This window comes from Podarcis liolepis (genome assembly GCF_965112155.1).
Source record: "Podarcis liolepis genome assembly, chromosome: 14".
NCBI lineage: Eukaryota > Metazoa > Chordata > Lepidosauria > Squamata > Lacertidae > Podarcis > Podarcis liolepis.
Genome location: NC_139569.1, coordinates 29,177,595 through 29,202,555, shown reverse-complemented (window position 1 = coordinate 29,202,555; position 24,961 = coordinate 29,177,595). Strand labels below are relative to the sequence as shown.

The window sequence follows — 24,961 nt, the reverse complement described above, 5'->3', positions numbered from 1 at the left end:
GGAATCTTGTCTCTTGTCATTTGAATCCATTGGTTTGAGTCCTGCCCTCTGGAGCAGCAGAAACAAGCTTGCTTCACCTTCTATGTGTCAGTTTTTCAGTTATTTGAAGAAGGCTATCACATCCCCTCTCAGTCTTGTCTTCTCCAGGTGACCCAGTTCCCTCAACTGCTGAAGTGACTTCACTTCATTTAGAACAAGGGTGGGGGACATCAAGCCTGGAGGAAGCATGCGGCCCCAAGCCTCTCGATTTGGACCCCAGGGCTTTCCCAAGGCCACACACTTTCTAGGCCAGCGGTTCTCAACCTGTGGGTCCCCAGATGTTGTTGGACTACAACTCCCATCATCCCTAGCTAGCAAGGCCAGAGCTCAGGGATGATGGGAGTTGTAGTCCAACATCATCTGGGGACCCACAGGTTGAGAACCGCTGCTCTAGGCCCTGTTTTCCATCCTCCTCGAGGGTTTTTGCCTTACTCAAAAGTGTCCTTGAACTCTCATAACGCCTCTTGCCTGTCTGGATGGCAAGCAGAAGGTGTGTGTGTGAGCATTTATAGAAAGTAGCCTAGTGCACAAAGGTACACTGCATTCCTTGCTCAACCCACCTGTGCTCCTTCCATCAATTGCATGATGCTGCCCAGAAGGGAATGTGGCCGTTGCTGTGAAAAAGGTACCCCACCTATCCATTCTTCCTTTTTAATGAACAGCCAACAGGAGTACAGTGGGCAGCCTTCTCAACCCTTCCTGCGATTACAGCAAAGCCCACCCAAGGATGTAATAGCATTTCCAGGAAGTGCAGACAAGCAGAATGCACAATATGACTTGTAGGATGAAAGACAAGACACTCGCAAACAGCCCTTGGGTTACCTCAAAAGGAAGGGAAGCACAACAAAAATTCTGCCCATTACCCATAAGGGTTTTCCTAACATTCTCTCTCCTCTCTGGTAATTTTCAAGTGCAATTTCTTCGCTCATTAACTGAGGGGAAATGGTGAGGGGCAAAACAACAACAAAACACAGAATAAATCCTGGCACAGCACTAAGTAGATCCATTTTAAATCCAAGCCACTTGGGAGGGTTTTTTGTTTTTTTAAAGATACACTTGCCTCTTCTGACACCTTGTGGAGTTCCTGAAAGAAAGCATTTGTCAAATTGAAGGAGGCACAGGTGGCCCAGATCAACTTCCCTGAGACCTGTTGCCCAGAGCCTGGTTCTGCCTTATCTGTGTTTGAAGTCCAGACAGCACTGAGTGCAAATAAATAGCTCTTCACCTTTAAGGCAGTATGTGGCCTTTTTTCTTTTTTCTTTTACACAGATGGCTCCACCAGAGGGTAGAATTTGAACCCAGAACTGTTAAAGCAGCAGCACCTGCATTTTGGCATTCCCTGCCTATTGAGATCAAGCAGGCACCTTCCCCATAGTCTTTTCATTGCCTGATAAAAACATTCTTGTTCAAACAAGTCTACCCAAATGCTTTGAAAGTGTAGGTAATTTTAATCTGTTTTCAGTATTTTAATTTATTTATGTTTTAAAGTATGGTTGCGATTTTTCTCAGTTTATTGTGTTACCTTTTTGTAAAGCTCTTTGAGGTTTGTTTGTTTTACAATCAAGTGGGGCATAAATTTTATGAAATAAAATAAAAATGTAGTTCAGCAGTGAGTTGGCCTTTGACATAGGATCCCATCCCATCCCAAGTTAAGTTCCTCAGATAGGCTGGGGCAAAGTCACAGAAACTCTTAGTCTCCTTTTAGTCCAGTTCTCCACTCTTCAAAATCAGTTTACATTTTAAAAAAGCCTTCTTTGTGAAAATCCACCAGTATTTGTGTGTCAATTTTTCATAAGATACACATTTCGGCATGCTATTTTCACTAATATATATGCGTTTTATTGTACACCCTAATATATATGTTTTTGTACGTATTACTTTGCTGGAAAACTTGGTTGCAAGATTTGGACTCATGTAGATTTTGAAAGGCGTGTCAGAAAGTACAAATTGCCTTTAAATGCAAACCAAATCTATTTTCTCCCCCACCCCTACTCAGGGGCATAGGAAGCGTGGGCAGTCCACACCGGGTGTCACCCTGAGGGGGGGTGCCAAAATGGCGGGTGGCCGAGGGCTACACTCACTGTTGGGTGGCTGAGTGCTGCCCTTATTGGTGCCATGCGTGTGCCATCCGTATCAGCGGCGCTGGGCGGTCTGCCCTGCCCCTGTGGCCATTTCACCCTGCCCCTCGACACCCCACACCGGGTGCCGGAGAGCCTTCCTTCGCCACTGCCTCTACTTTGACTCACCTAAGCAGGTTGCTGCATGCACTAGCAGGAGAAAGCCTCTTCCGCCTAAGGAGGAGGAGGAGTTGTGGGCTTCACGGCCTCTCCACGTGCTTGGTGGGCGGAGGACAGCCCTGCGTGATTGGGGGGTGTCAGGGAACTGCCATCAGAGGCACGGGAGAAGGAGAGGGTCTCTGATTCTGCAGGGGAAGGTCCAAGCGCTAGGGGGAGACTCAGCCGGGAAGAAGGGTAGTCCATTAAAGGTTTCCAGGAGGCATGGCCCTGTCCGAAGCCTAAGGAGGTTAGGGCCCAAGGCACGCCTCCTAGCGGTGACCCCAGGGGAGTTCCTAGTTGATGTGCATCAGCAGGACTCCCCCCTATTGGTGGTTAACCCTTCCCAGAGTTCAAGCAGATGGGCTGGAGTTGGATATAGTCGGTTAGGACCAATGCCTAAGCCAATAACGCTCTTCACCTGTAACCAATAAAGTTGTGGCCTTTTTTAGCCCATTAACCTTAATAATTGTGTCATGTGTCATTATTTCCACCTGGAGGGGTCGGGAACTCGCCACGCAAAGGCTGGCAGTGACACAACTGTCACACTCAGTACACTGCATGGCCGAAAGGTGACTGTGAAGAGGGGTTGGACACCATGGCAAGAGGGCTTTGCCACAGGGTGGGAAGGGATAATTTGGGAGAATGGAGTTGGGACCCTCCTCCTCGCCCCCCCGCCCTCTCCAACCTCTGATTTCACTCTCACTGGGTCTCTCCAGGTAACGTTGTGGCTTCTGGGAATTTAGATGTACTCTCCACAGACAGCAAGCAATTTACCACTGGAATTATGGATGGATACGACCCTCTCTCTGCACGGAGGATGCATTTCATCAGAAAGGAGTTTTCTGCAGCATTACTGCTGGAGAAAGTTTATGGCTGTTTCCCCCAGGGATGCTGGCAAAAGACTGTCTGGGTAGTTTGGAAGAAGAGGATATATAACCCCTTCTTTGCCTCTCCTCCTTGCAAGCTGGGTGGCTTATACATCACAGTTTTGATCCAAGTAATCCCAAGGACTATAGCTCTATGGACTCCCTGACAATCTCACAAAATCGTAAAATTGAGGGAGCTGCAGCAACTGGAGCTCTTCAAAACCAATTTATGCTTTGGAGCATAAAACAGTATCTGGAACGGTGCCTGTGGATGGCAGCATAGAATGTTGGGCTGCACCTGAGAGCCCTTCCAGACTTTGTGTTTTTATTGTGCATTCATGTGCTCACGATGGTATTAGGGCAGTTATCCATGAGCCTTGCTTTCAACTCCATTTCCACTCGCAAATGTGCTTTTTGGGGTCCCACTTTCGTTGTACTAGAGCTCAAGAGCCCCTTGAGGATGGCAATAATCCAGTAACAGTGAGGAAGCATCACAAACCAATTAATAAAGCAGACTGATGTGCAGACAGTGTAAATGCACCACTAGTGAACTATTATTAAATGAATGACATGCTGAAGAAGATATTTGCAAAACCTACCATTCACCAGTCTAGAGGGGCCCTGAGCTATGAGCCAGAAGCACCGAGTTCAAATGTTACATGGACACACTAAGTGACCAGAGGCAAATGACTCCCAGTTTCAGTCATCCACCTGCAACCTGAGGGTCATATTAATGACTGGCCAACCTTACAAGGTTGTTGTCAGGGTTACTGAAATTGGTTGGTAGTTCTGTGCGCACACAGACATACACACACTCCCCCCTTAAAGAAACTTTCCCAGGAAAACTCACAATAAAGATAAAAATACAACCATGCACCATGAAAAAAGGATATTAAAATAAAAGCGATAAAATAACAGTGCAAATCTGAATTAGTAAATAAAAGAGAAGCATGAGAACCAAACACTGAAATGAAACTGGGAGAGAAGAAAATATAAACACAGCTATCTTTATTCACTATTAAAAGTTTTAGTGCTTTTATCAGTGTCTTAGTGATGATTATTTTATGTGTATATTTTTTCTAAAAAAAGATCTGTGGATTTTAGCTGCGTCTTATCTACAGTTTTATGATTATGTACCCCACTTTAAGACAGCTCTTTGATCAAACTGTCTATCAATCTTTCAAATAAAATAAATAAATGTTATTTATTATTATTATTATTAAGGTTTCCATCTGATGTCAAAGAAATGACAACCCGGCTGGTGCCAGGCAAGCCCCTCTAGGGGGGGCATTCGGCAACAGAGGCATCCCCACCACCAGCACCCAGAAGCATCTTTCTCTGATTGCTGCCCATCACACATGGGAGAGCACGCATTCCCAGGGAGAGGCTTCTGAAGAGGACCCCAGAGCTTGGGGCAGACCCCTGTAGAGATGGGCTGGCGGACAGACCTGCCAGTTATCCTGGGCTATAGCAGGGAGCGCAAACACTTTGAATTGGTCCCAGAAAAGGACTAGGATCCACCCCAGCCTTCTCTGCACCAGCAAGTTGGGTGTTCCTAGATAGCACCCTAACATTCTTCACTCTCCACGCTTTTTGAAGTGTCTCCAAGGGCAGCTCTGTGTACAATGCATTGCAGTAGCCCAACTGAGAAGCTACCCCAGCATGGAATACTGAAGTTAGGGCATCTCTGTCTGGAAAGGGGTCGTGGGTGATGTTGTAGCAGCCCAGGCTGGCAAAGAGCGGTCTGTGCCATCAAGGCCACTTGCGCCCCTCAGATGACAGAGTTTGGCCCCAAAGCACCGTGAAATCTCAAACTTGGTTGTTGTTTCTATAGGGGGAGTGCAACTCCATCCAGAACACAAATAACCTGTGCATTTTGGGTATGTGTGTGTGTGTGTGTGTGTGTGTGTGTGTGTGTGTAGTTCTGCTACTGAACTCCCACTGACTTCTATGGGAATTTCCCTCTAGAGAACCAAGCCTTGGAATGTTGCAGTTCAGCCTTTCCCAACCTAGCACCTTCCAGATGTTTGGAACTCCAGCTCCCAGCTAGCACAGCTGTCGGCAAAGGCTGTTAGAGAAACTCGGCCTCTCTGACTCTCATTGGAACACAGGGCATAGGCAGACCGCCAGCCCATCTAACCCAAGTGTTGTCTACACGGACTGGCAGCAGCACAGTTTCCGGCAGGGTTACCTCCCAGTCCTATCTGGCTATTCCATCCAGGATTGAATTTGGGTCCTTCTGCATGGAAGACAGATGCTAAACCACTGAGCTATGGCCCTTCTCTTGCTGCTGCTTTTTGGGGGGGCAGGGGAGCGAGTCTATTTCTCTGCTCCACCCACCAGCCTCTGCCTGTCCTGGCCTCCCTACATATCCAAGGTAAGACTTTGGGGAATGGCAGCGTCCAAGAGGAAAACGAAGAAGTCCTTTGTGCCAAAAAGAAACGGACATTTATTTCCCTTCCCTCGTAAAAGCGTCAGAGCCCGCATTGCATCACCATAAGGAAAGGAAGTGTCCCTTACCAGAGAGTGAGTAATCGGTGTTTGTCATCCGCATGGCTGGCGTGTACGAGACGCTTGGCATGTCGTGGCCTTTCTTCTGCTTCCGTCGATACCACACGAAGAGTGCCAGCAGAACCATAATAATTAGCAGGAGGATAATAATCCCAATGATGGCTCCCACTGAATGCCTCTCCGATCCAAGAGCGGGACTAATTTTAGTATAGGGGTTTAATTCTTCCATCATGAGAGCCGCTGTTAAAAATAATTCACAATGTGCTGTTAAATTGAGTGGCAGAAACCCATTTTGCAAGGAGAGGCGTTCATCTCTCCTTCCCTCCCTCCTGGCTCTTTGGAATCTCTGGACTACAAATACTGGATGGAAACATTTGCAATACCAGCAAAATATTTTGTAACTCGCTGCCCCTATCCAAGGGTTTTTTCCCCCCACCCCGGGGCAAAAATGTCAATTTTAGTTTCTCATCTTGCCAGTCCCATACTTGGGCTCACCCATCGCTATCTGAGAGGCTGCCGAAAGACATACTTAGGCACTCAGTTTGAAAGAAAAGGCAAAGGGATTTTGTCTCACCTTGGTCACACCTGATTCCTTTGAAGCCAGGGCTGCAGTAGCAGGTGCCTGTAACGTAGTCGCAGGTCGCGTTGTTCATGCATTCGCACAGCTGCTGGCAACCATAACCAAATGTTCCTGGGGGGCATTCTGCAAATTCAAAAAGGGTGAAAATTTATGGGTCTATGGACCGCAAGAAAGCTGTGTTTGTGTTGGACAAAATGAACTGTTTCAAGAAGTGGCAGAGAGACATTTCTAGATTTGTCTGGCAGGGCAAGAAGCCCAGAATAAAATTTAAAATATTAACTGATGCAAAGGACAGAGGTGGATTTGCCCTGCCAGACCTTAAACTCTACTATGAATCAGCGGCATTTTGCTGGCTGAAAGAATGGCTGCTTCTTGAGAACACAGATATTTTGGATTTAGAAGGTTTTAATAACGTTTTTGGGTGGCATGCATATTTGTGGTATGACAAGGTTAAAGCACATAAAGCATTTAAAAATCATATTGTTAGAAGAGCATTGTTTAATGTCTGGATAAGATATAAAGATTTATTGGAAAATAAAACCCCAAGGTGGCTGTCACCGATGGAAGCAAAGGCCAAGAAAAAGCTCAATATGGAGGTCAAATGGCCTAAATATTGGGAAATTTTGGAACAAGGAGATAAATTTTATATATACACCGTTTTTTTCTGTGTATAAGACGCCCCCATGTATAAGATGACCCCTATTTTTAACCCAAAATTAAGAAAATGCACTATGTACTATCTGTGTATAAGACGACCCCTTATTTTAAACTTCAACAATTTAGGAAAAAATATAGTCTTATACATGGAAAAATACGGTATATTTTTAAATGGAGGATTTGTTAGTATAATGATTCATATATCCTGCTCTTCTAACATGTATCTATTACTCAAGGCAGCTAACAGTAATGGCAATCTCCATGGTACACAAGAACAGAGGAAATTTCCTTATACCAAGCCAGACCACTGGTCCATCCAGTTCAGTATTGCCTACACTGGCTGGCAATAGCTCTCCACGGTTTAAGGCAGGGAATCTCTTCCAGCAGGGAAGGAGCAGGAGAGGCTGGGAAGGTGGGGCGGGGGAGTGAGGCCAAGGGGCTGCAGGCTGAACACAGCCCATAGGTTTGCCCACCTATGTCTTGGGCAGAAAGACAGCAGAGCTCTTGCCATCTATTCTTCTGCATTTATTTAATTTGTTTATGAATATTTATAAACTGTAAAAACAACAGCAACCATAAAACACCATTTCATAAATCTGTAGGGACCACTAAAATAAAGCAAGTTTATACTTCATTAAATTGTGCCTTGTGACTCTGATGCTTCAGTGACAGCAGCAACAATATCCTGGGATGGCACCAGCGCTTGACATCATTGGGCAGCTACAGGGGTCTGCTGCTGATGCCCCCTCCCCCAATATTTTCTGGCCTAGCACTCCCAAGGAGACCAGGTGTCTGGGTGTAGACACCCTTAAGAGTTCCCACAATGACCCTCGCCTAGTGTCACCACTGGGAAATTGTGGGAAACCTAAAGGGTGGCTGAGCACTGCCTGGACTGCTTCCACCACAGCTAAATAATTTGCCTAAGGTCCACAAACAATGGAGGAATCCATTAAAGGACACTTTCCCTGGAAGGGGTAGGGGCCCCAAGCCAGTCCTGACAACAAAAGTATCCATGATTTAGCTCTGCATTCTTCCTCCCTTTTTCTCTCCTCCTGGATGCTGAAAGTTTGGTTGTCCTGTATTTCTACCAGAGGCAAAATGATTGAATGTCCAATGACATAATTTATTCAAGCAATTACCATGATGGTCTAGGACAATAAATCCAGAGGCTGCTTATAATATTGTTGGGCAACTTTCTGTAAGAAATAGAAAGGAAGGCTGCAAAGCTGCCTGGAAACTCCTGAGACTTTGGAGAAAGAGAAGAATGGGGAGTTCTACAGGAAGTGCCAGTCAACTGTACTATTTATTCGCCCTAAACCAGCAAAGCTCCTTCAAGATGACCACCTCCTTGGTCCCATCAGACACAGGCTGCCCAGCCCAGCAGCAACACTTTCATAAAGTCCACTGGAGGAAGGCAACTCTCTCCTTCCAAAAACCATCATTAAAGCCCTGAATGTGAACATGAGACAAGGAAGCTGGCTCCAAATGACCTGTTCTAAGCTCTCAACGTTGTTATCTGTCTTAAATTGCAGGGAGAGCTGTTTTTATCATGTAAGGCCATAGTCATGTTCACACCACACATTTAAAGCACTATGATACCACTTTAAACAGCCACAGCTTCCCCCAAAGAATTCTGGGAGCTGTAGTTTGTTAAGGGTGCTGAGATTTGGTAGGAGACCCAGGAGATGCTGGCGTAGAGGGGCCCCCTATGGCCTGAACTAGCAGGCTCTTTTTATGTTCTTGCTGATCCATGGGTGGAGTGGGGAGCCTAAAATCCATTAAAGGGCAACCTACCTGCCACAAAAAGTGAGCAAAGCTTTGGAGTTCTCTAGAGCTCTTCATCAGAATGGATAAGTAAGCACTTCTCTTGGGTCTTTTAATCACTGAGGTTTTGTGCATTTTAGCACTTAGAACCATTTCATTTCCTCCTTTGTTGGATTTAGTGGTTTTTAAATAGTTTTTATTGATCTTGCGCTGTGGCTTCTTGATGGTTTTATGTGGCATTGATGCCGATCATTGTGCCAGTATTTTTTTTTTTGCTTCCGTATTGCTTGTTTTTAGCTTTGACTATATTTGCCATGCATTGATTTTTAAAATTTGTGAACTGTCCAGAGAGAGCACGGTTAATTGGGCAGTATAAAAATGCCCCAAATAAAAGAGACAGATAAATAAGAACCCTGCAGCTGCATCAGGCCAACGGGGGCCCATCTAGTCCAGCAGACTGTTCTTACAGTGGCCAACCAGATACCCCACTGGGAAGGCTGCAAGCAGGATTGGAGCTGAACAGCATTATCCCCACCTGTGATTCCCAGCAACAGGCACACTGTTTCCAGCGCTGGAGGCAGAACACAGCCATCATCATTGATAGCCTTCTCCTCCATCATTTCAAAGCCATCCAAGTTGGCAGCCATCACTGCATGTTTGTGGGAGCAGATGCCATCATTGAACTATGAACTATGTGAAAAAGGACTTCCTTTTGTCTCCTGACCTTGAAGAAATAAATAAGCCCAACAGGACACAGCAAAAGCTGACGTGATATCAAAGCCACACCACCTATACTTTGTAAGCATCTGAAGGTGGATTCTAGGAGTTGCTGTGTGCTGCCTTAATTGGATTAGCCTCTGCTAGGAGACAGGATCACGAGAACATAAGCAGAGCCTGCTGGATTAGGCCAGTGGCCCATATAGTCTACTCTTTTGTTTTCACAGTGACCACCCAGGAGAAGTCTGCAAGGAGGACCCACGTGCAAAACCATCCTCTCCTCATGTGGTTTCCAGCAACTGGTATTCAGAAGCATTGCTGCTTTTGACCATGGGTGAAAGCTTAGCCACTGTGGCTAGTAAACATTGATAGCCTCTGCCTCCATGATTTTGTCCAATCCTCTTTTAACACCATCCAGCTTGACTCCTGTGGGGGTGAGGAAAAAACTATCAAATGCTGCTATCCAAAATGGCTATGGTCTGTCTCCACATTCAGAGGCAGTAATATTGTCCCCACCTTCAAAAAGTGGGAGGTGGGAGTTGGGAGAGTGGGGGGTGGGGGGTGGGGGGTGGAGAGAAGACCCAGGTAGCTACCAACCGGTGAGCTTGACATTGATACAAGGAAAGTTCCTAGAACAGATAATTAAGCAGTTGGTGTGAGAGCACTGAACGGGTTGGAGAACTGGGCTCAAACTAATGAAATGAATTTCAGTACAGTGGTACCTTGGGTTAAGAACTTAATTCGTTCCGGAGGTCAGTTCTTAACCTGAAACTGTTCTTAACCTGAGGTACCACTTTAGTTAATGGGTCCTCTTGCTGCTGCCGCACGATTTCTGTTCTCATCCTGAAGCAAAGTTCTTAACCCGAGGTACTATTTCTGGGTTAGCAGAGTCTGTAACCTGAAGCATCTGTAACCTGAAGTGTCTGCAACCTGAGGTACCACTGTAGTTTTACACTTTGGCAGGAAGAACCACATTTACAAGATGGGGGACACCTGGCTTGCCAATAGCACATGGGCAAAGGATTGAGGGGGTCTTAGAAGACCACAAGCTGAACATGAGTCCACAGTGGGATGAAGCAGCAAAAAAAGCTAATGCTATTCTAGACTGCATCAACACAAGTATAGTGTCAAATCAAGAGAAATAGAATAGTCCCCCTCTATTCTGCCATGCCTGGACTACTCTGTGGAGTACTGTGTCCAGTTCTGGACACCGCAATTTAAGGAGGATATTGAGAAGCTGGAACATGTGCAGAGGAGGGCAACCAAGATGATCAAGGGTCTGGAAAGCAAGCTTTATGAGGAACTGTTGAGGAAGTTGGGTATGTTTAGCCTGGAGAAGAAGAGGGCTGGAAGATGGAGCAAGCTTGTTTCCTCTTGCTCCAGAGCGTAGGACCCAAACCAATGGATTCAAGTTAAAAGAAAGGAGATTCCAGCTAAACATTAGGAAGAAATTTCTGGTGGTAAGAGCTGTTTGATAGTAGAATGGCCAATGTGAGATCAGGATGCTGGACCAGATGAGCTACTGGCTCTTCTTATGTTCTTAAAAAGGTTCCCCACTGCTGCTGTAGCAGAAGGGGGAAGGGTGCTGTCAGGAAACTGACATCAGAGCAACAGGAGAAGGAGAGGCTCTCCGATTCTGCAGGCGAAGGTACCAGCACAAGGGGGAGACGTAGCTTGATAGAGGGGGAAGGAAATCAGCATAACACCAAGGATCCAGGAGAGCAAATGGCAGAGGAGGTGGAAAGGCTCCGGGATTCTTCCTTGGAAGTCAGTGAGGAGAGCACTGGTCCTCCACTACCCACGCCCTCCCTGTGCAGGAGACTTCCGCGCAATGAGAGGCGGAGACGATTGGGTGTCAAGCAGCTTTTATGCTGGCAAAGGTTTAAGAAACGCCCACAGACAGATTCTGCTAGCAACTGAGGCAGCCACGCTGAGATGGGCTGTGCAATCAAGACGGTTTAACCTATGCAACCAAGCTTCCAAACGGGAAGGTTTACGCACGAGTAACTCCCAACCCTTACAGGTGCTTTGCAATTAGCTTCAACAGCTGCCTCCCACAACTTGAAACAGAGCATAAGATGTGAGGACACACACACACACATATATTCATTTTCAATTGTGAACACAGCCAAAGGGAATAGACCCTCCTAGGATGAAGGGGAGAAGGTCAGCAACAACTTACTTTGCTCACACTGCTTCCCCGTAAACCCTGTCCTGCATGTGCACTGCCCAGTAATGTGGTCACAATCCGCTCCATTCTGACACTGGCAGACATTGGCACAGCTTTTCCCATAGAAAGCAGCTGGACATCCTGGGGTGGGGTAGAAAGAAGAAAAGGTAAATAAGTAGAAAAGGGAAGCTTTTAATGTTTAACAGACCATTGTATCTTAATATTTTGTTGGAAGCCGCCCAGAGTGGCTGGGGAAACCCAGCCGGATGGGCGGGGTATAAATAATAAATTATTATTATTAACCAGGGGAGCTGCAAAGCCAAGAGTCAAGTCCCCAACTAGCTATGGAGCTCACTGGGCGACCTTGGGCCAGTCACTTTATTTCAGTCTAACCTACTTTGTAGGCTTGTTCTGAGGATAAAAAGGTTGGGTGTGGCGAGGAGAACCTGTGTGCTGCCTTAAGCTGCTTGGAAGTAAAACGACAACAGCTTTTTAAAAAACCAGTTTCAAAATTGCTCAGGTGACCGAAGCTCTATTTTGGTTCCTGCATGCCATGCCCACGATCAAATCACAGGAGGCTTGTTCACAAGTTACAGAGAACACAGGTACAAGCTGCCTCTTGTTTGTATGCAAGTGTGTGCACGTGTCAATTTGTACAAACTACTGTGTACACAGGCACACAGACTGCACTCTCGTTGCATGTACAAGGGTTGTTGTTGTTCAGTCATTTAGTCATGTCCGACTCTTCATGACCCCACGGACCAGAGCACGCCAGGCACTTCTGTCTTCCACTGCCTCCCGCAGTTTGGTCAAACTCATGCTGGTAGCTTCGAGAACATTGTCCAACCATCTCATCCTCTGTCCCCTTCTCCTTGTGCCCTCAATCTTTCCCAACATCAGGGTCTTTTCCAGGGAGTCTTCTCTTCTCATGAGGTGGCCAAAGTACTGGCGCCTCAGCTTCAGGATCTGTCCTTCCAATGAGCACTCAGGGCTGATTTCCTTAAGAATGGATAGGTTTGATCTTCTTGCAGTCCATGGGACTCTCAAGAGTCTCCTCCAGCACCAGAATTCAAAAGCATCAATTCTTCGGCAATCAGCCTTCTTTATGTACAAGGGTAAAGGTAAAGGTAAAGGGACCCCTGACCATTAGGTCCAGTTGTGACCGACTCTGGGGTTGCGGCACTCATCTCGCTTTACTGGCCGAGGGAGCCAGCGTACAGCTTCCGGGTCATGTGGCCAGCATGACTAAGCCGCTTCTGGCGAACCAGAGCAGTGCACAGAAACGCCGTTTACCTTCCCGCCAGAGCGGTACCTATTTATCTACTTCAACTTTGACATGCTTTTGAACTGCTAGGTTGGCAGGAGCAGGGACTGAGCAACAGGAGCTAACCCTGTTGGGGGGGCAGGGGGGGGGATTCGGACCGCCGACCTTCTGATCGGCAAGTCCTAGGCTCTGTGGTTTAACCCACAGCACCACCCGTGTCCAAGGGTACAGCTCAGCTATTGTCTACACAGGTACACAGACTGCATACTTGTTGAATGTAAAGTCTGAACACACCTAGTGTGGGGAAAGGGGAAATGCAGGGACGTCTGAGGGTGGCTGCTAGCTGCTCTGCAGCAGAAGAAAGAGGCAACCACAGAGTATGTAGACTAGGGGAGAACAGCAGCACCGGAATGGTAGCTCAGTGGTAGAGCATCTGCCTTGCATGCAGATGGTCTCAGGATCAAATCCTGACATCTCCAGGTAAGGCTGGGCAAGACCCCAGTCTGAAACTCTGGAAAACCGCTGCCAGTGTAGACAATATTGAACTGGGTGGACCAATTGTCTTAGTATAAGGCCACTTCCTATGTTCCTATGACTTGTAGAGACAGCATGGCTGGAGAGGGACCCAGAAGGAAATTGATATGTTTTCTTTAAATGTGTGAGTCAGCCTTGTAAAGATGTTGAAGTGTGACTCTTACGCAGTGACATAGGAATCTGCCTTATACTGAACCAGACCATTGGTCTATCTAGCTCTGTATTGCCTGCACTGACTGGCAGTAGTTGTTCTCCAGGGCTTCAGGCAGGGGACATTCCCAGCTTTACCTTGAGATGCCACTGGGACCTTCTACATGCAAAGCAGATGCTTCACCGCTGATCAACAGCCCTTCCCCAATTTCAACTATTTAATTTAGAACGCTTGGCTGCTAATGATGCAGAAGCTTGCATTTAAAAAGTCTCCTAATTCCAAATGTTCAGGTTCTAAAAACTGCCGTTCCGCTGGAAGGACGCAGGTAAGTGATCTCCTAATTCCAAAATAAATCTGGTGGTCTTGTTTGGCTTTGTCTCAGAACAAATTAAGTGCACTGCAGAAATGTTGACGTGTCTGCCTTGGAAGTAAGTGCTGGGGAATTAAGATGTTATGTACACAAATAGATAAATCAAGTTTTATTCCTCTTTTTTTCTCTTTTGGTTAACATCTCTTTTTACTAGGAACATTTGTTTCTTTGCTTTGTTTTTTGGCAGAGATTAAGTGTGCATTAGCAACCCCCCCCGGATGCAATACAGGAAGCTCCCGCAAGGGGGCAGTGCATACTTTTTAAAAACAGACACATTCCCACTAAACACCACCACCACCATCATTTAAAGCTGTAAATCTTACGTTGTGTACAGTAGGGACCGGTCCAGCCAGGGGTGCACCTGCATTCTCCATCGTGAGGGCTGCACACTGCACCATTATGACAACTGCAAGAATGAAAACAGTCTGCACCCCAAAAGCCAACAGGGCATGCTGGAGAGAAAGAAAGAGAGATAAAACAATTATACAATATTTCCATATATCTATGTTTTTGAAAGGCCAGCCACTTCGGCTGCATTCACATAGCAGTTTACTCCATTCCCCCCAATGTTTCCCCAACTGATAATTTCTTTCTTAAGCTTTCACACAATATAAAACCCATTTCCAGAAAATGAATGGAATATAGTGCATGCTTAGTGCTCCATGTTATTTGATTCTAGAAAAAATCCCGTTTGCCGCCTTCCCTTTACCTGGAAAATCATGAGAGTAAAGCGACAAAATTTGGGGAGGCATATTGGCACGCAGTTCTTTCCTGCTGTTTTCATGGGGGAATCATGGGGGGGGGGAGGGGAGAAAGCGGGCTGTGTAGAAAGGGTAAGGTGTGAGTGAAAATTAGCAGGGCATGCCAGTATATTGGCCAAAAAGGCCACAGTTTCATAATGCAACAGGGTGAAAAGAACATTAGAAAAGCAGAGTAGAAGTGCTAGCATCATAATTGGGAAAACTGATGCAACACTTCAGATGTCCGAATACACCTGTCACCAGGTATCTAAAATGTAATTGCATATTGCACAGAAGTCAATGGGGAGCTCTGAGTGTGCACTCAGGCCCACATAGAACCAGGGGGTAATGGGGGCATAATGCCTAGTGGTACGCCAACATTTCTTCTCAAATTTATCAAAAGTCTCTCCCCCCCCCGGTGAAAAAGAGATTCAGGGTTTTTCTGCTTCATTCTCAGAGCATTTTAGCATATCGGTGAGAACAGAGTGTGTTGAGCTTCCCGTAAAGGTAAAGGTAAAGGGACCCCTGACCATTAGGTCCAGTCATGGCTGACTCTGGGGTTGCGGCGCTCATCTCGCTTTACTGGCCGAGGGAGCCAGCGTACAGCTTCCAGGTCATGTGGCCAACATGACTAAGCCGCTTCTGGCAAACGGAAACGCTGTTTACCTTCCCGCTGGAGCAGTACCTATTTATCTACTTGCACTTTGACGTGCTTTCAAACTGCTAGGTTGACAGGAGCAGGGACCGAGCAATGGGAGCTCACCCCGTCGCGGGTATTTGAACCGCTGACCTTCTGATTGCCAAGTCCTAGCCTCTGTGGTTTAACCCACAGCACCACCCGCATCCCTGAGCTTCCCTTACTGTCCCACAAACTCCAGCAGGTGCAGAATGCTGCAGAGAGGCTCCTCACGGGGTCCCTGCCATCGGAGCATATTCGCCCAGTGCTTTACCAGTTGCACTGGCTCCCAGTGGAGTATAGGGTCAGGTTCAAGGTGCTGGTTTTGACCTTTAAAGCCCTTTGTGACTTAGGGCCCTCGTATTTACGGGACTGCCTCTCCTGGTATGCCCCACAGAGTACCTTAAGGTCCATGAATAACCATAGTTAGAGGTCCTAGGCCCTAAGGAAGTCAGACTATCTTCCACCAGGGCCAGGGCCTTTTCAGTGATGGCTCTGATCTTTTCAGTCTGATCTTTTATTTCCCTTCTCTTCCCTCCCCCTCCCCTTTTATGAAGATTACTTGCTCTGAGACCTCCACAGCTAATTCTCTCCTGGCCTCCTCGCTGGCCCAATTCAGCCAGCTTGCCCTGGTGACTATCTAATGCTTATTAGATGGATTTACCCCAAACTGATTTCTGAACTTTGAATTTTATTGTTATTCATGTTTTTATACTGTATTTTATGCTGCTTTTACAATTAAGTGTTTTAAATTTGTTGTTAGCTGCTGCCCTGAGCCCGGTTTTCTGAATAAATAAAATAAAATAAAAAATTATTATTATTACTGTTGTAAGGTGGCCAAGGGGAATTGTGTTCTCCAATACCCCCACAAAATGTTTTTCCACTTTCTTTGCAACCTCCGGTCTTTCCTGATCTGAAAAGCCCCCATGAGACGAGTTCATAGAATTATACAATCGTAGTGGGAAGGGACAAAAAGAGGCATCAAGTCCAACCCCCTGCAATGCAGGAACCACAGCTAAAGAATCCCTGAGAGGTAGCTATCCAAGCTCTGTTTAACAACCTTCTCCTCCTCATGGCATCTTTCTTGGGCTTCAAGTTAGAGCCTGGGAAGTCAAGAAGGTTGCAGAGTGCAGAACACTGGTGATGACAGTTGTCCCATGTAAGAAACAGCCCTCACAAACAGGGATGACAGAGAAGTCCGGCTGAAAGGGAAGCAGAAAATGACGATGCCCACATATTCGCCCCAGGTCTGAAATGGAAACCAATTCAGTGCATACAATCTCTATACACTCTTGCTTCTGCTTTCAGGTCGCAAAGGATAGGTAGCCGATTACGTTCTCTCAGCCCCCCCCCCCCCATTCGCGTTGGGTTTCCTTTACACTGAAATGAATGGAGTGGAAAGACATAATGGCAATGTAAATTACGCAAAAAGTTTTGCAATTTCGCCATAGCGGATGGCGACACAAATAATGCCATTTCTGGTAGAAGATGAACTGCAGTGGACTGGAAACAGCGCTGCTTGTGAGAGGGCAGAATGGAGAACCGTGCTTCCTCACTTCCCTGTTCACAAACACCCTCAGCAAAATTATGGGTAGGCACATCACAGACACTGCACCCCACCCATGAGAATAAACCAGATATTCTTTCACCTTTGATCCTTATTCTTGAATTGAATCTCTTTTCTCATTAATTAATGGAGGATGTTTACAAAAAAGGAAAGGAAGGAAAGAGGCAGGAGAAATGTTCACTGCTGCACTCTTCTGGAAATTTAAGTAAATACGCAAGGAATCCAGCAAGAATTGTGGCTTTTGTTGAAGGCAGTTGTCATGTGTAGCCACAATCACTTTTTAAGGGGGAAAAAAGAGAAAAAGAAAATGTGCGCCCGTCACCTGAAGTCAAGCAGAAGTGAACAGCAGTTTCCCAATTACTTTCTAAATATAATGAACTATATTTGAAATTGACAGGCTTCCTAATTTCTGTTTTGAGTGACAGAAATATTTGGCCTGCGGAAGAAGCACAATAAAAGCAAAATTACAGCTGTCTGTTTTTATCCGATCCCTCCTTTATCACTGGAGGTTTAATATGTTTTACTGCAAGTGCTGTCTAATACCTTCATTGCACTGTGAATATGAAGTAACATTTCTGAACGACAGGCTGGGTCTTCCCAGAGATGATCCGCCTCCAATTAAGGATTCATTAGGGAAATGCCAGTTTTTGGATCCTCAAATGTCAATCTTCTACCTAGGCAATTTCAGAGAAGTCACCACACGTCCCTCCAGAAAGCACTGATTTTAACAACTAAATTATGTGTAATAGGAATATCTCATCTCTCTAATTTTCTCAGCCATATGGACCTTGCAACACAGAATTGTTGATCACTTAATGATTTCTTAAGGGAAGTGTTGAAAAGAATGAACAGACGTTCCTTTAGAACATCCTTTGCCAACTCAGTGCCCTCCAGATGAAAACATCTGGAGGGTGCCAGGCTGGCAAAGCCTGCTCTAGCAATACAAATGGGTACATTTGCTTCGCAGTTCAATACAAATTCACCTATGCAAACAAACAAGAATACTAAGTAGAAAACCTTGTAGGAAGGTCGGGCTCAGGGACAGAGTTCCTAGTAGATAGGTTTGTGCATAAGTGTTTTTTAAATCTGTGTTGTTGAATTTACTATTCTGAACTAGGGCTGCTTCCTTACCTGAGCTATCCTGGAGGAGTCATTTTGATTTGATTAATGGCTATTAACTGGACAAAGAGCCATCCTTTACTATGTGAGACTTTACACAGAATGAACCATGTTCTCCCAAACCAATGACAGAGATGCAAAGAGACACGGATAAAGGGTTTCACTGTGACAGCCAAGAACTGGTGTTAGCCCTAAATGGTGCTGGCTTATCTAAAGGACACTCAGCTTTGCCTGTACAAACCTGGTCTACTTATAAGATCAGATATAGACTGCCCACAAATATGGTATATTAGATTAGTGAACCCAAGGAATAGGGCCTTCTTGATGGTGGCTCCACATTTGTGGACCTCCCTTCTCACACCTATGAGAGGCCCCTTCAATTCAGGCAATTCTCGAAGACTCATTTGTTCCAATCTGCCTTTCTTCAACAATTCCTGCTTCGTCTCAATGTGGCTATACCGCAAATCAGGGTGAAGGACAAGCAAATGTGTTTTTCACATGAAAATAAGGCAGACCTATTGCTATGAAAGACAGAAAAAGAAATTGCTCCTTACTCTGGGAACAGTCTTTGCCTATCCAACCAGGGTAGCACTGGCAAGACCCATCCAGGGGGTTACATGTCCCGTTGTTGGTGCACAGACACACTTCGGCACAATCCTTCCCATATCTTCCGCTTGGACACACTGTATAGAAACAGAAATGCACACAGAATCATAGAATTGTAGAGTTGGAAGGGATCCTAAGGCTCATCTAGTCCAACCCGCTGCAATGCAAGAATCCTGCCCACAGCCGTCCCAGGGTGGACTCGTACTACCAACCTTCTAGTTAACAGCCAGACGCACTGACCCAAAGATAACCTTGTCTTGAGTCTCACTGAGCTTCATTATTGCATTATTGGTCACTGGACTATGGTGTGTGTGTGTGGGTGGGTGGGTGGGTGTGTAGAGAGAATGCCCTGAAGGTAAAAGATGTGGTTCAGCTGCTGAAGCCAAGGAGGCACATGGCCAGGTGGCTAGTGAGATTCTGGAAACACCTCGTGAAACACAAATCACAATGCTAAACTGAGACCCATTGAATGAGTTTTCTGGTGACAAAAAGGATGCCTATTCCCCTCTGTGGCCACAGGTTGCTATGCATGGCTTTCAATAAGTATATATCCATAGAAATCCATCCATCTACAGATGGATGAAATACAGTGGTGCCTCGCAAGATGAACGCCTCGCAAAACGAAAAACTCGCAAGACGAAAGAGTTTTCCGTTTTTGAGTCGTTCCGCAAGACGAATTTCCCTATGGGCTTGCTTTGCAAGAAGAAAGCCCATAGGGAAATCTCCGGGGACCTCTTTTAAAATGCTGGTGGTCGGGAGCAAAGACCAGGTCCAGGGACAGTCTGTCCCCCGACCTCTTCTGAAGGCTGGGGGGGGGGGACAAGGGCTTTTCTTCCCACCGCCAGCCTTCAGAAGGCTGTTCTGAAGGCTGGCGGTGGGAAGAAAAGCCCTTCTCCCCACCTCCCGCCCCGCAAGCTCCAGCATTTTAAAAGCCCCCGGGGCAGCGGAGACTTCTCCGCTGTCCCGGGTGATCTTAAAATGCTGGCGGGTGGCAGCGAAGCCTTCGCTGCCACCCGCCAGCATTTTAAAATTGCCCTGGGACAGCGGGGACTTTTAAAATGCTGGCGGTCGGCAGCAAAGCCCTCCTGTCCCCGGAGCTTGCGGGGCGGGAGGTGGGGAGAAGGGCTTTTCTTCCCACCGCCAGCCTTCAGAACAGCCTTCTGAAGGCTGGCGGTGGGAAGAAAAGCCCTTGTCCCCCCCCCCAGCCTTCAGAGGAGGTCGGGGGACAGACTGTCCCTGGACCTGGTCTGAAGGCGGTTTCCATAGGAACGCATTGATTGATTTTCATGCATTCCTATGGGAAACCGTGCTTCGCAAGACGAAAAACTCGCAAGAAGAAAAAACTTGCGGAACGAATTAATTTCGTCTTGCGAGGCACCACTGTACAGTGGTACCTCGAGTTAAGTACTTAATTCGTTCCGGAGGTCCGTTCTTAACCTGAAACTGCTCTTAACCTGAAGCACCACTTTAGCTAATGGGGTCTCCCACTGCCGCTGCGCTGCCGGAGCACGATTTCTGTTCCCATCCTGAAGCAAAGTTCTTAACCCGAGGTAATATTTCTGAGTTAGCGGAGTCTGTAACCTGAATCGTAAGTAACCTGAAGCGTATGTAACCTGAGGTACCACTGTAAATCCACCCATTGATTAGGACACATGTCATTACAAAAGAAAACAGAGAGAGAGAGAGAAAAAGAGAGGGGGGGGAGGGAGGGAAAGAGAGAGAGCATCAGTATTAAGTTTTTCACCTAGCGCTGCTTAGTCCATAAGACAGGGGAGGAAAAAACCCTTTAATTTTATTCTAAAGCCAATCTGGTGCCCTGCAGATGTTTTGGAATTCAACTCCAATTAGCACCAGCCATCGCAGCCTTGACTTGTCTAAAACATACAGCGTGCCCCAGGTTGGTGAAGGAACGCTGTAACCGTAGCAGGTCTTGAGGGTATTGAATTAAACTCTTCTATACAGACAGTTATATCCTTAGGTTCCAACATAACTACAGAATACTGATGGAAAACCAGTACGTAGTCCCTGTTTTCTAGCATGACAATGGAAGCATTGTCAAATTGTTCTTATTGGCTGCTGGATTCTCTCCCTGACAAAAGCAGGCATCATATAACCACGCTCACTAAACAGATAAAACCAGCTCACCCAGTCCATCAGTGCAACGAAGGCACACAAACATAACTGGACTCATAGCCTTGCAAATAGGTAGAGGTATTTTGTTTTTGTTTTGGCATTATTTCCCTACTTTAGCATTTCGACAATTCATGCTTCCTGATTCACATTCACGGGAGATGACCTCAATCTATTCCCAAAGCGCTTCAGTCCGAGATTAAAATCTGGAGCTGGGAATCATCTGCCAGTTCCAACTCCCGCCATGACAGGGACGGTAAGAATAGGCCGGAAGACAATCACATACAGTCTCAAAACACACTTATCTCCCTCCCAGAGTAGATAAAGTTGACTTTGAAGTTAAATGCTAAACGGAACAGTTTTCTCACTGAAATGAGAGAAAACGTAGCAGGCAGGAAGAGAAGGGAGAAATATTCACACTAGAGAGAAAGGACGAAACACCGAAACAATCTGTCCACCTGTCTTCCCTCATGCACAGGCCCATTGTTCTAACAGATCTCAGCAATATTATAACACAATTTTGTTATCGAGAGGGGAAAAAAAGATGGATTCAGTGACAGGCATCCTTGGCAGAAACATAATCCCATCAAGAGGACGTTCCCAACAGCCTGGTTTTAGAAAGCCAATTTACATAAAATAAAAAGAAGGCGATGATGTTATACGGCCCTTATCGGACTGCGACAGAGTCACAGAAGTTGCTGGGAAATCACATATACTCTCAGAGAGAGCTTCTCAATCTTTCTACTGCCAGGGCCCACTTAAGGCAGCTGAAAATTAAAAAGTCCACCCCACCCCCAGTCACAAAATGGTGGCACTGACAGAGTCAGAGTTTGGCATGGTCAGCTGACATTTACTGGCATCGCTTTCTATGAATATCTAATACATATTCAGAAATGGCTGTTTCCCCCCACCCCCTTCATAGCAGTTTCCTTGTGGCAAAGAGTTCCACAGGTCAGCATTCCTCAAGGTGTTTGCTCTGGAGGTTTTGTGACACAGCCTCCCCATTTCAGGCTGAATTTGTTGACCCAGAGGCTCTAAGTGAGGAAGATTTTTCCTCTGATGTTTCCGGCTTCCCATCTCCGCAAGCCTCTCAAAGTATTTTTTGTTAGCCATCTCCTCTCATTTCTCTCATTTTCCTTTCATACTTAGCATGGACCTTATTCCCATCCCTACCCCCTTAAGTGACAATTTATTTCATCTGTCCTCTCTGGTCATTTTACATTTACTTCTTGTTGCTATGACAGCTTTCTTCTCTTATCTCCTTCCTTTCTATTCCCAATTCATTTGTTGATTATTCTTAATAATAAACATTAACTTTTTAAAAACAGAGGCACAAGTGCAGAGGCACAAGTGGTTACACCCCCTTATGATGGGTTAACCGAGAATGGATGATCTGTTTCATATGGATCTGTACTCAATATCCACACATGGATATGACAGCAAACTGACTTGCTGCTGACACGACAATGGCCCAGTTTGCACATCATGGTAAACCATGGAACACAGATGACTTTTGCTTTGCTCTCCCCCATAAGTCAGTGGCTGGAAAAAAACTATGCTCTCTGCCTTGGTGTAATGTCCAAACTGGTGGTCATAGTTTGTTTCAGTCAAAAAGGACAAAACACAACTATGGGAAAGCCAGCTTCGATTAACATTGTGGATTTTGTTTTGTTTTGTTTTTTGGAGCTGGGGATAGGAGGAGTTGCCAATTTTGATTTCTCTCTGCTTCTCATTTTTTATACCTTAAATTCAGTTCTCCACAATGCTGTAGCAATTTGCATTAAAAAAATAAACTGCATGAAAATTCTTTAGCATTTCATGGCAGATTCCTCCCAATAACATTTGTATGCAGCTGTATGTTATATTCACTAATTTTTTTTAATGCACACATTTCTGTAAGAGTTACATTTCTGTAAACAGGTTGGAGATCTGTACTGCAAAATTCAAATACAGGCAAATTCTGGAGGGTGGAAGCGTTTTCATTCGCAGGCTCCTTTCAGAAAGTGCAAATTTGAGAAATTCAGCTTTAAATGTGAACTGAGTCAAATTTCTCCCCTGTTTGGAGCAAAACAAACCACAGTCCTCAGTTTGGATGTAACACTAAACTAGAGAATGTGGCTTTGTTGCTCCTGCTGGGAAAGCATGGATCTTTTCTGCGTTCACACTAAACCATGACCTATAGTTTTCCTTCAACAAGCCTTCTAAATCCCAGTCTGTTATCTGCATTGGATTTGAATAGTTTTAACATAATAAATTATTTAAATTGTTGATGTTATTACCGTCAATCACTTTGAGACGTTTCATAGGTGATGATTCATACATGGGATAAATAAATATAATAAATAGTGTTGACCACGACATGCAAATGCTGTCATTAGACATGAACTGCAACGCCCTTCTGGCTGGTAAAAAAACAGCAACCCAGAGTGCACTGGGAACCTGGTAGTCCAGAACCTGGTAGTTTGGTTGGTCTGGTTCTGATGCAAGTCGGGCTCAGATGAACAAAACACTGTAGCACATTTCATTACCTATGAAGCCAAAGGCTGAGCAATTTGGAAAACAAGTCAACTCAACCATATAATGGGATATATATGGTATTGTGAGGTATATTTGCCTGTAAAATGTTTACTATATATCTTCATTCTCCAAGATTCTCTGAACCGTGTAGGGGGGGAAACAACCCACTAGAACCATTTTCAAAAGTGAGTTGTTTACCCTTCTTAGAGCCTATTAAGATCTTCACTGAAGCTGCATGCATTACGCACAAACAATAGTTAAATGGATCTGAGACATTTTGAATACAGAAAAGGGGAATAATGCTTTCTGTATTAGGAATACAAGGATGTAATTGCCATGTTAATTAGTTATTAGAGCTCTGAAGGGGGACTACTCCAAGCCCCTGCTGAGATATCAGCTGTTTTCTGGCAGCTATAATTCGTTATCAATCCAAGCTGCTTGTATTCCTATTAATGGTAGGGGATCCTTAGCTTGGCTTTGGCCTCCCATTGCATAAATCCAGATTAGGGTTCAATGACCCCCCTTGTTAAGCTTATAAAGTTGTCATTGACCACAACCCAAATTCTAAGGAATGTAAACGGAACTAAGGGTGCGTCCAGACTTCCTCTCTTCCTGCTGCTTTCCGCTGGGAAATCTCAATCTTTATAGCTGAATTGGAACAAACCTCAATTGATGTTTGCACTGATTCAGCGCTAAAGAGCAAGTTTTCCCAGGGAAAGTGGTGGGGCAAACAAAAAATTGCTCGGACCCACGCCTAGAAAGCACAGGAAAAGCAGAAAACTGCTCACACATGTGCATGGGAGAAGTGGAAGTGTAGGCAAGCCCTCTATCAAGAGAAATCAATATATAATCAACTCCAGTGTTCAAAATCTGCACTGACTGCCTATACATTACTGGGCCAGGTTCAAGGTTTTTGTATTAGTGTACAAGGCCCTTAGTGGTATGCGGGTGGCGCTGTGGTCTAAACCACAGAGCCTAGGGCTTGCCGATCGGAATGTTGGCAGTTCGAATCCCCGCGACGGGGTGAGCCCCCGTTGTTTGGTCCCAAGCTCCTGCCCATCTAGCAGTTTGAAAGGACATCAAGTAGCAAGTAGATAAATAGGTACCGCTTTGGCGGGAAGGTAAACGGCATTTCTGTGAGCTGCTCTGGTTCGCCAGAAGCACCTTCGTCATGCTGGCCATTTCTAAAGCAAGAAAACCCATTTCCTTTGTTTCTAAGATGATACACTCTTGTTGTGAGGCATCATCATAGGAAAGGGATTCCCCCTACGGCCAAGAGGGCAAAAGGAGAAAGACCCACTGAAGATGTTGCTTGCCGCTGACAGTTTTTATTCTAAACATTATTTCCGCATGTATCTCAGGGGTGCCTATTCAGTTGATTAAAAACGTTTTAAGGCTGACTGATCTCACCGGTTAATCGATTAAAAACAGCAGCCCCGATTCATGTAGTTTTACTTGTTTACTTTGTTTTGCTACGGTTGCAATAACTTGTTTTAAATTTCATACTCTGAGCTGCCCTAGGAAATAAATATTTTAAAATCAATAAATAAAAGAAGAGGAGATGAAATCCCTGCTAGAATCCTATCAGCCAGCAGCAGGAATTAGGTGGCCCGCTGGAAGATGGCTGGCGAACCACAACATCCCTTTGGACCACCCTGTGGCCATCAATTTTTCAAGAGCCCAGAAACCATTTGACCCCAGAGTACA

At 45.6% G+C, this 24,961-nt stretch overlaps 1 protein-coding gene across 7 annotated transcripts in view; it reads right to left on the bottom strand.

Moving 5' to 3' along the window:
• Positions 1 to 24,961, bottom strand: part of MEGF11 (multiple EGF like domains 11) — a 336,636-nt gene that overhangs the window by 24,439 nt on the left and 287,236 nt on the right. For all 7 annotated transcript variants that reach the window (XM_083475008.1, XM_083475007.1, XM_083475006.1 and 4 more), the window contains 5 exons: positions 18,556 to 18,684; positions 14,223 to 14,351; positions 11,593 to 11,721; positions 6,267 to 6,395; positions 5,702 to 5,932 (listed from right to left, as the gene is read on the bottom strand). In XM_083475008.1, coding sequence (XP_083331134.1) covers positions 5,702 to 5,932; positions 6,267 to 6,395; positions 11,593 to 11,721; positions 14,223 to 14,351; positions 18,556 to 18,684 — 747 coding nt within the window. The remainder of the gene's footprint in view (positions 1 to 5,701; positions 5,933 to 6,266; positions 6,396 to 11,592; positions 11,722 to 14,222; positions 14,352 to 18,555; positions 18,685 to 24,961) is intronic.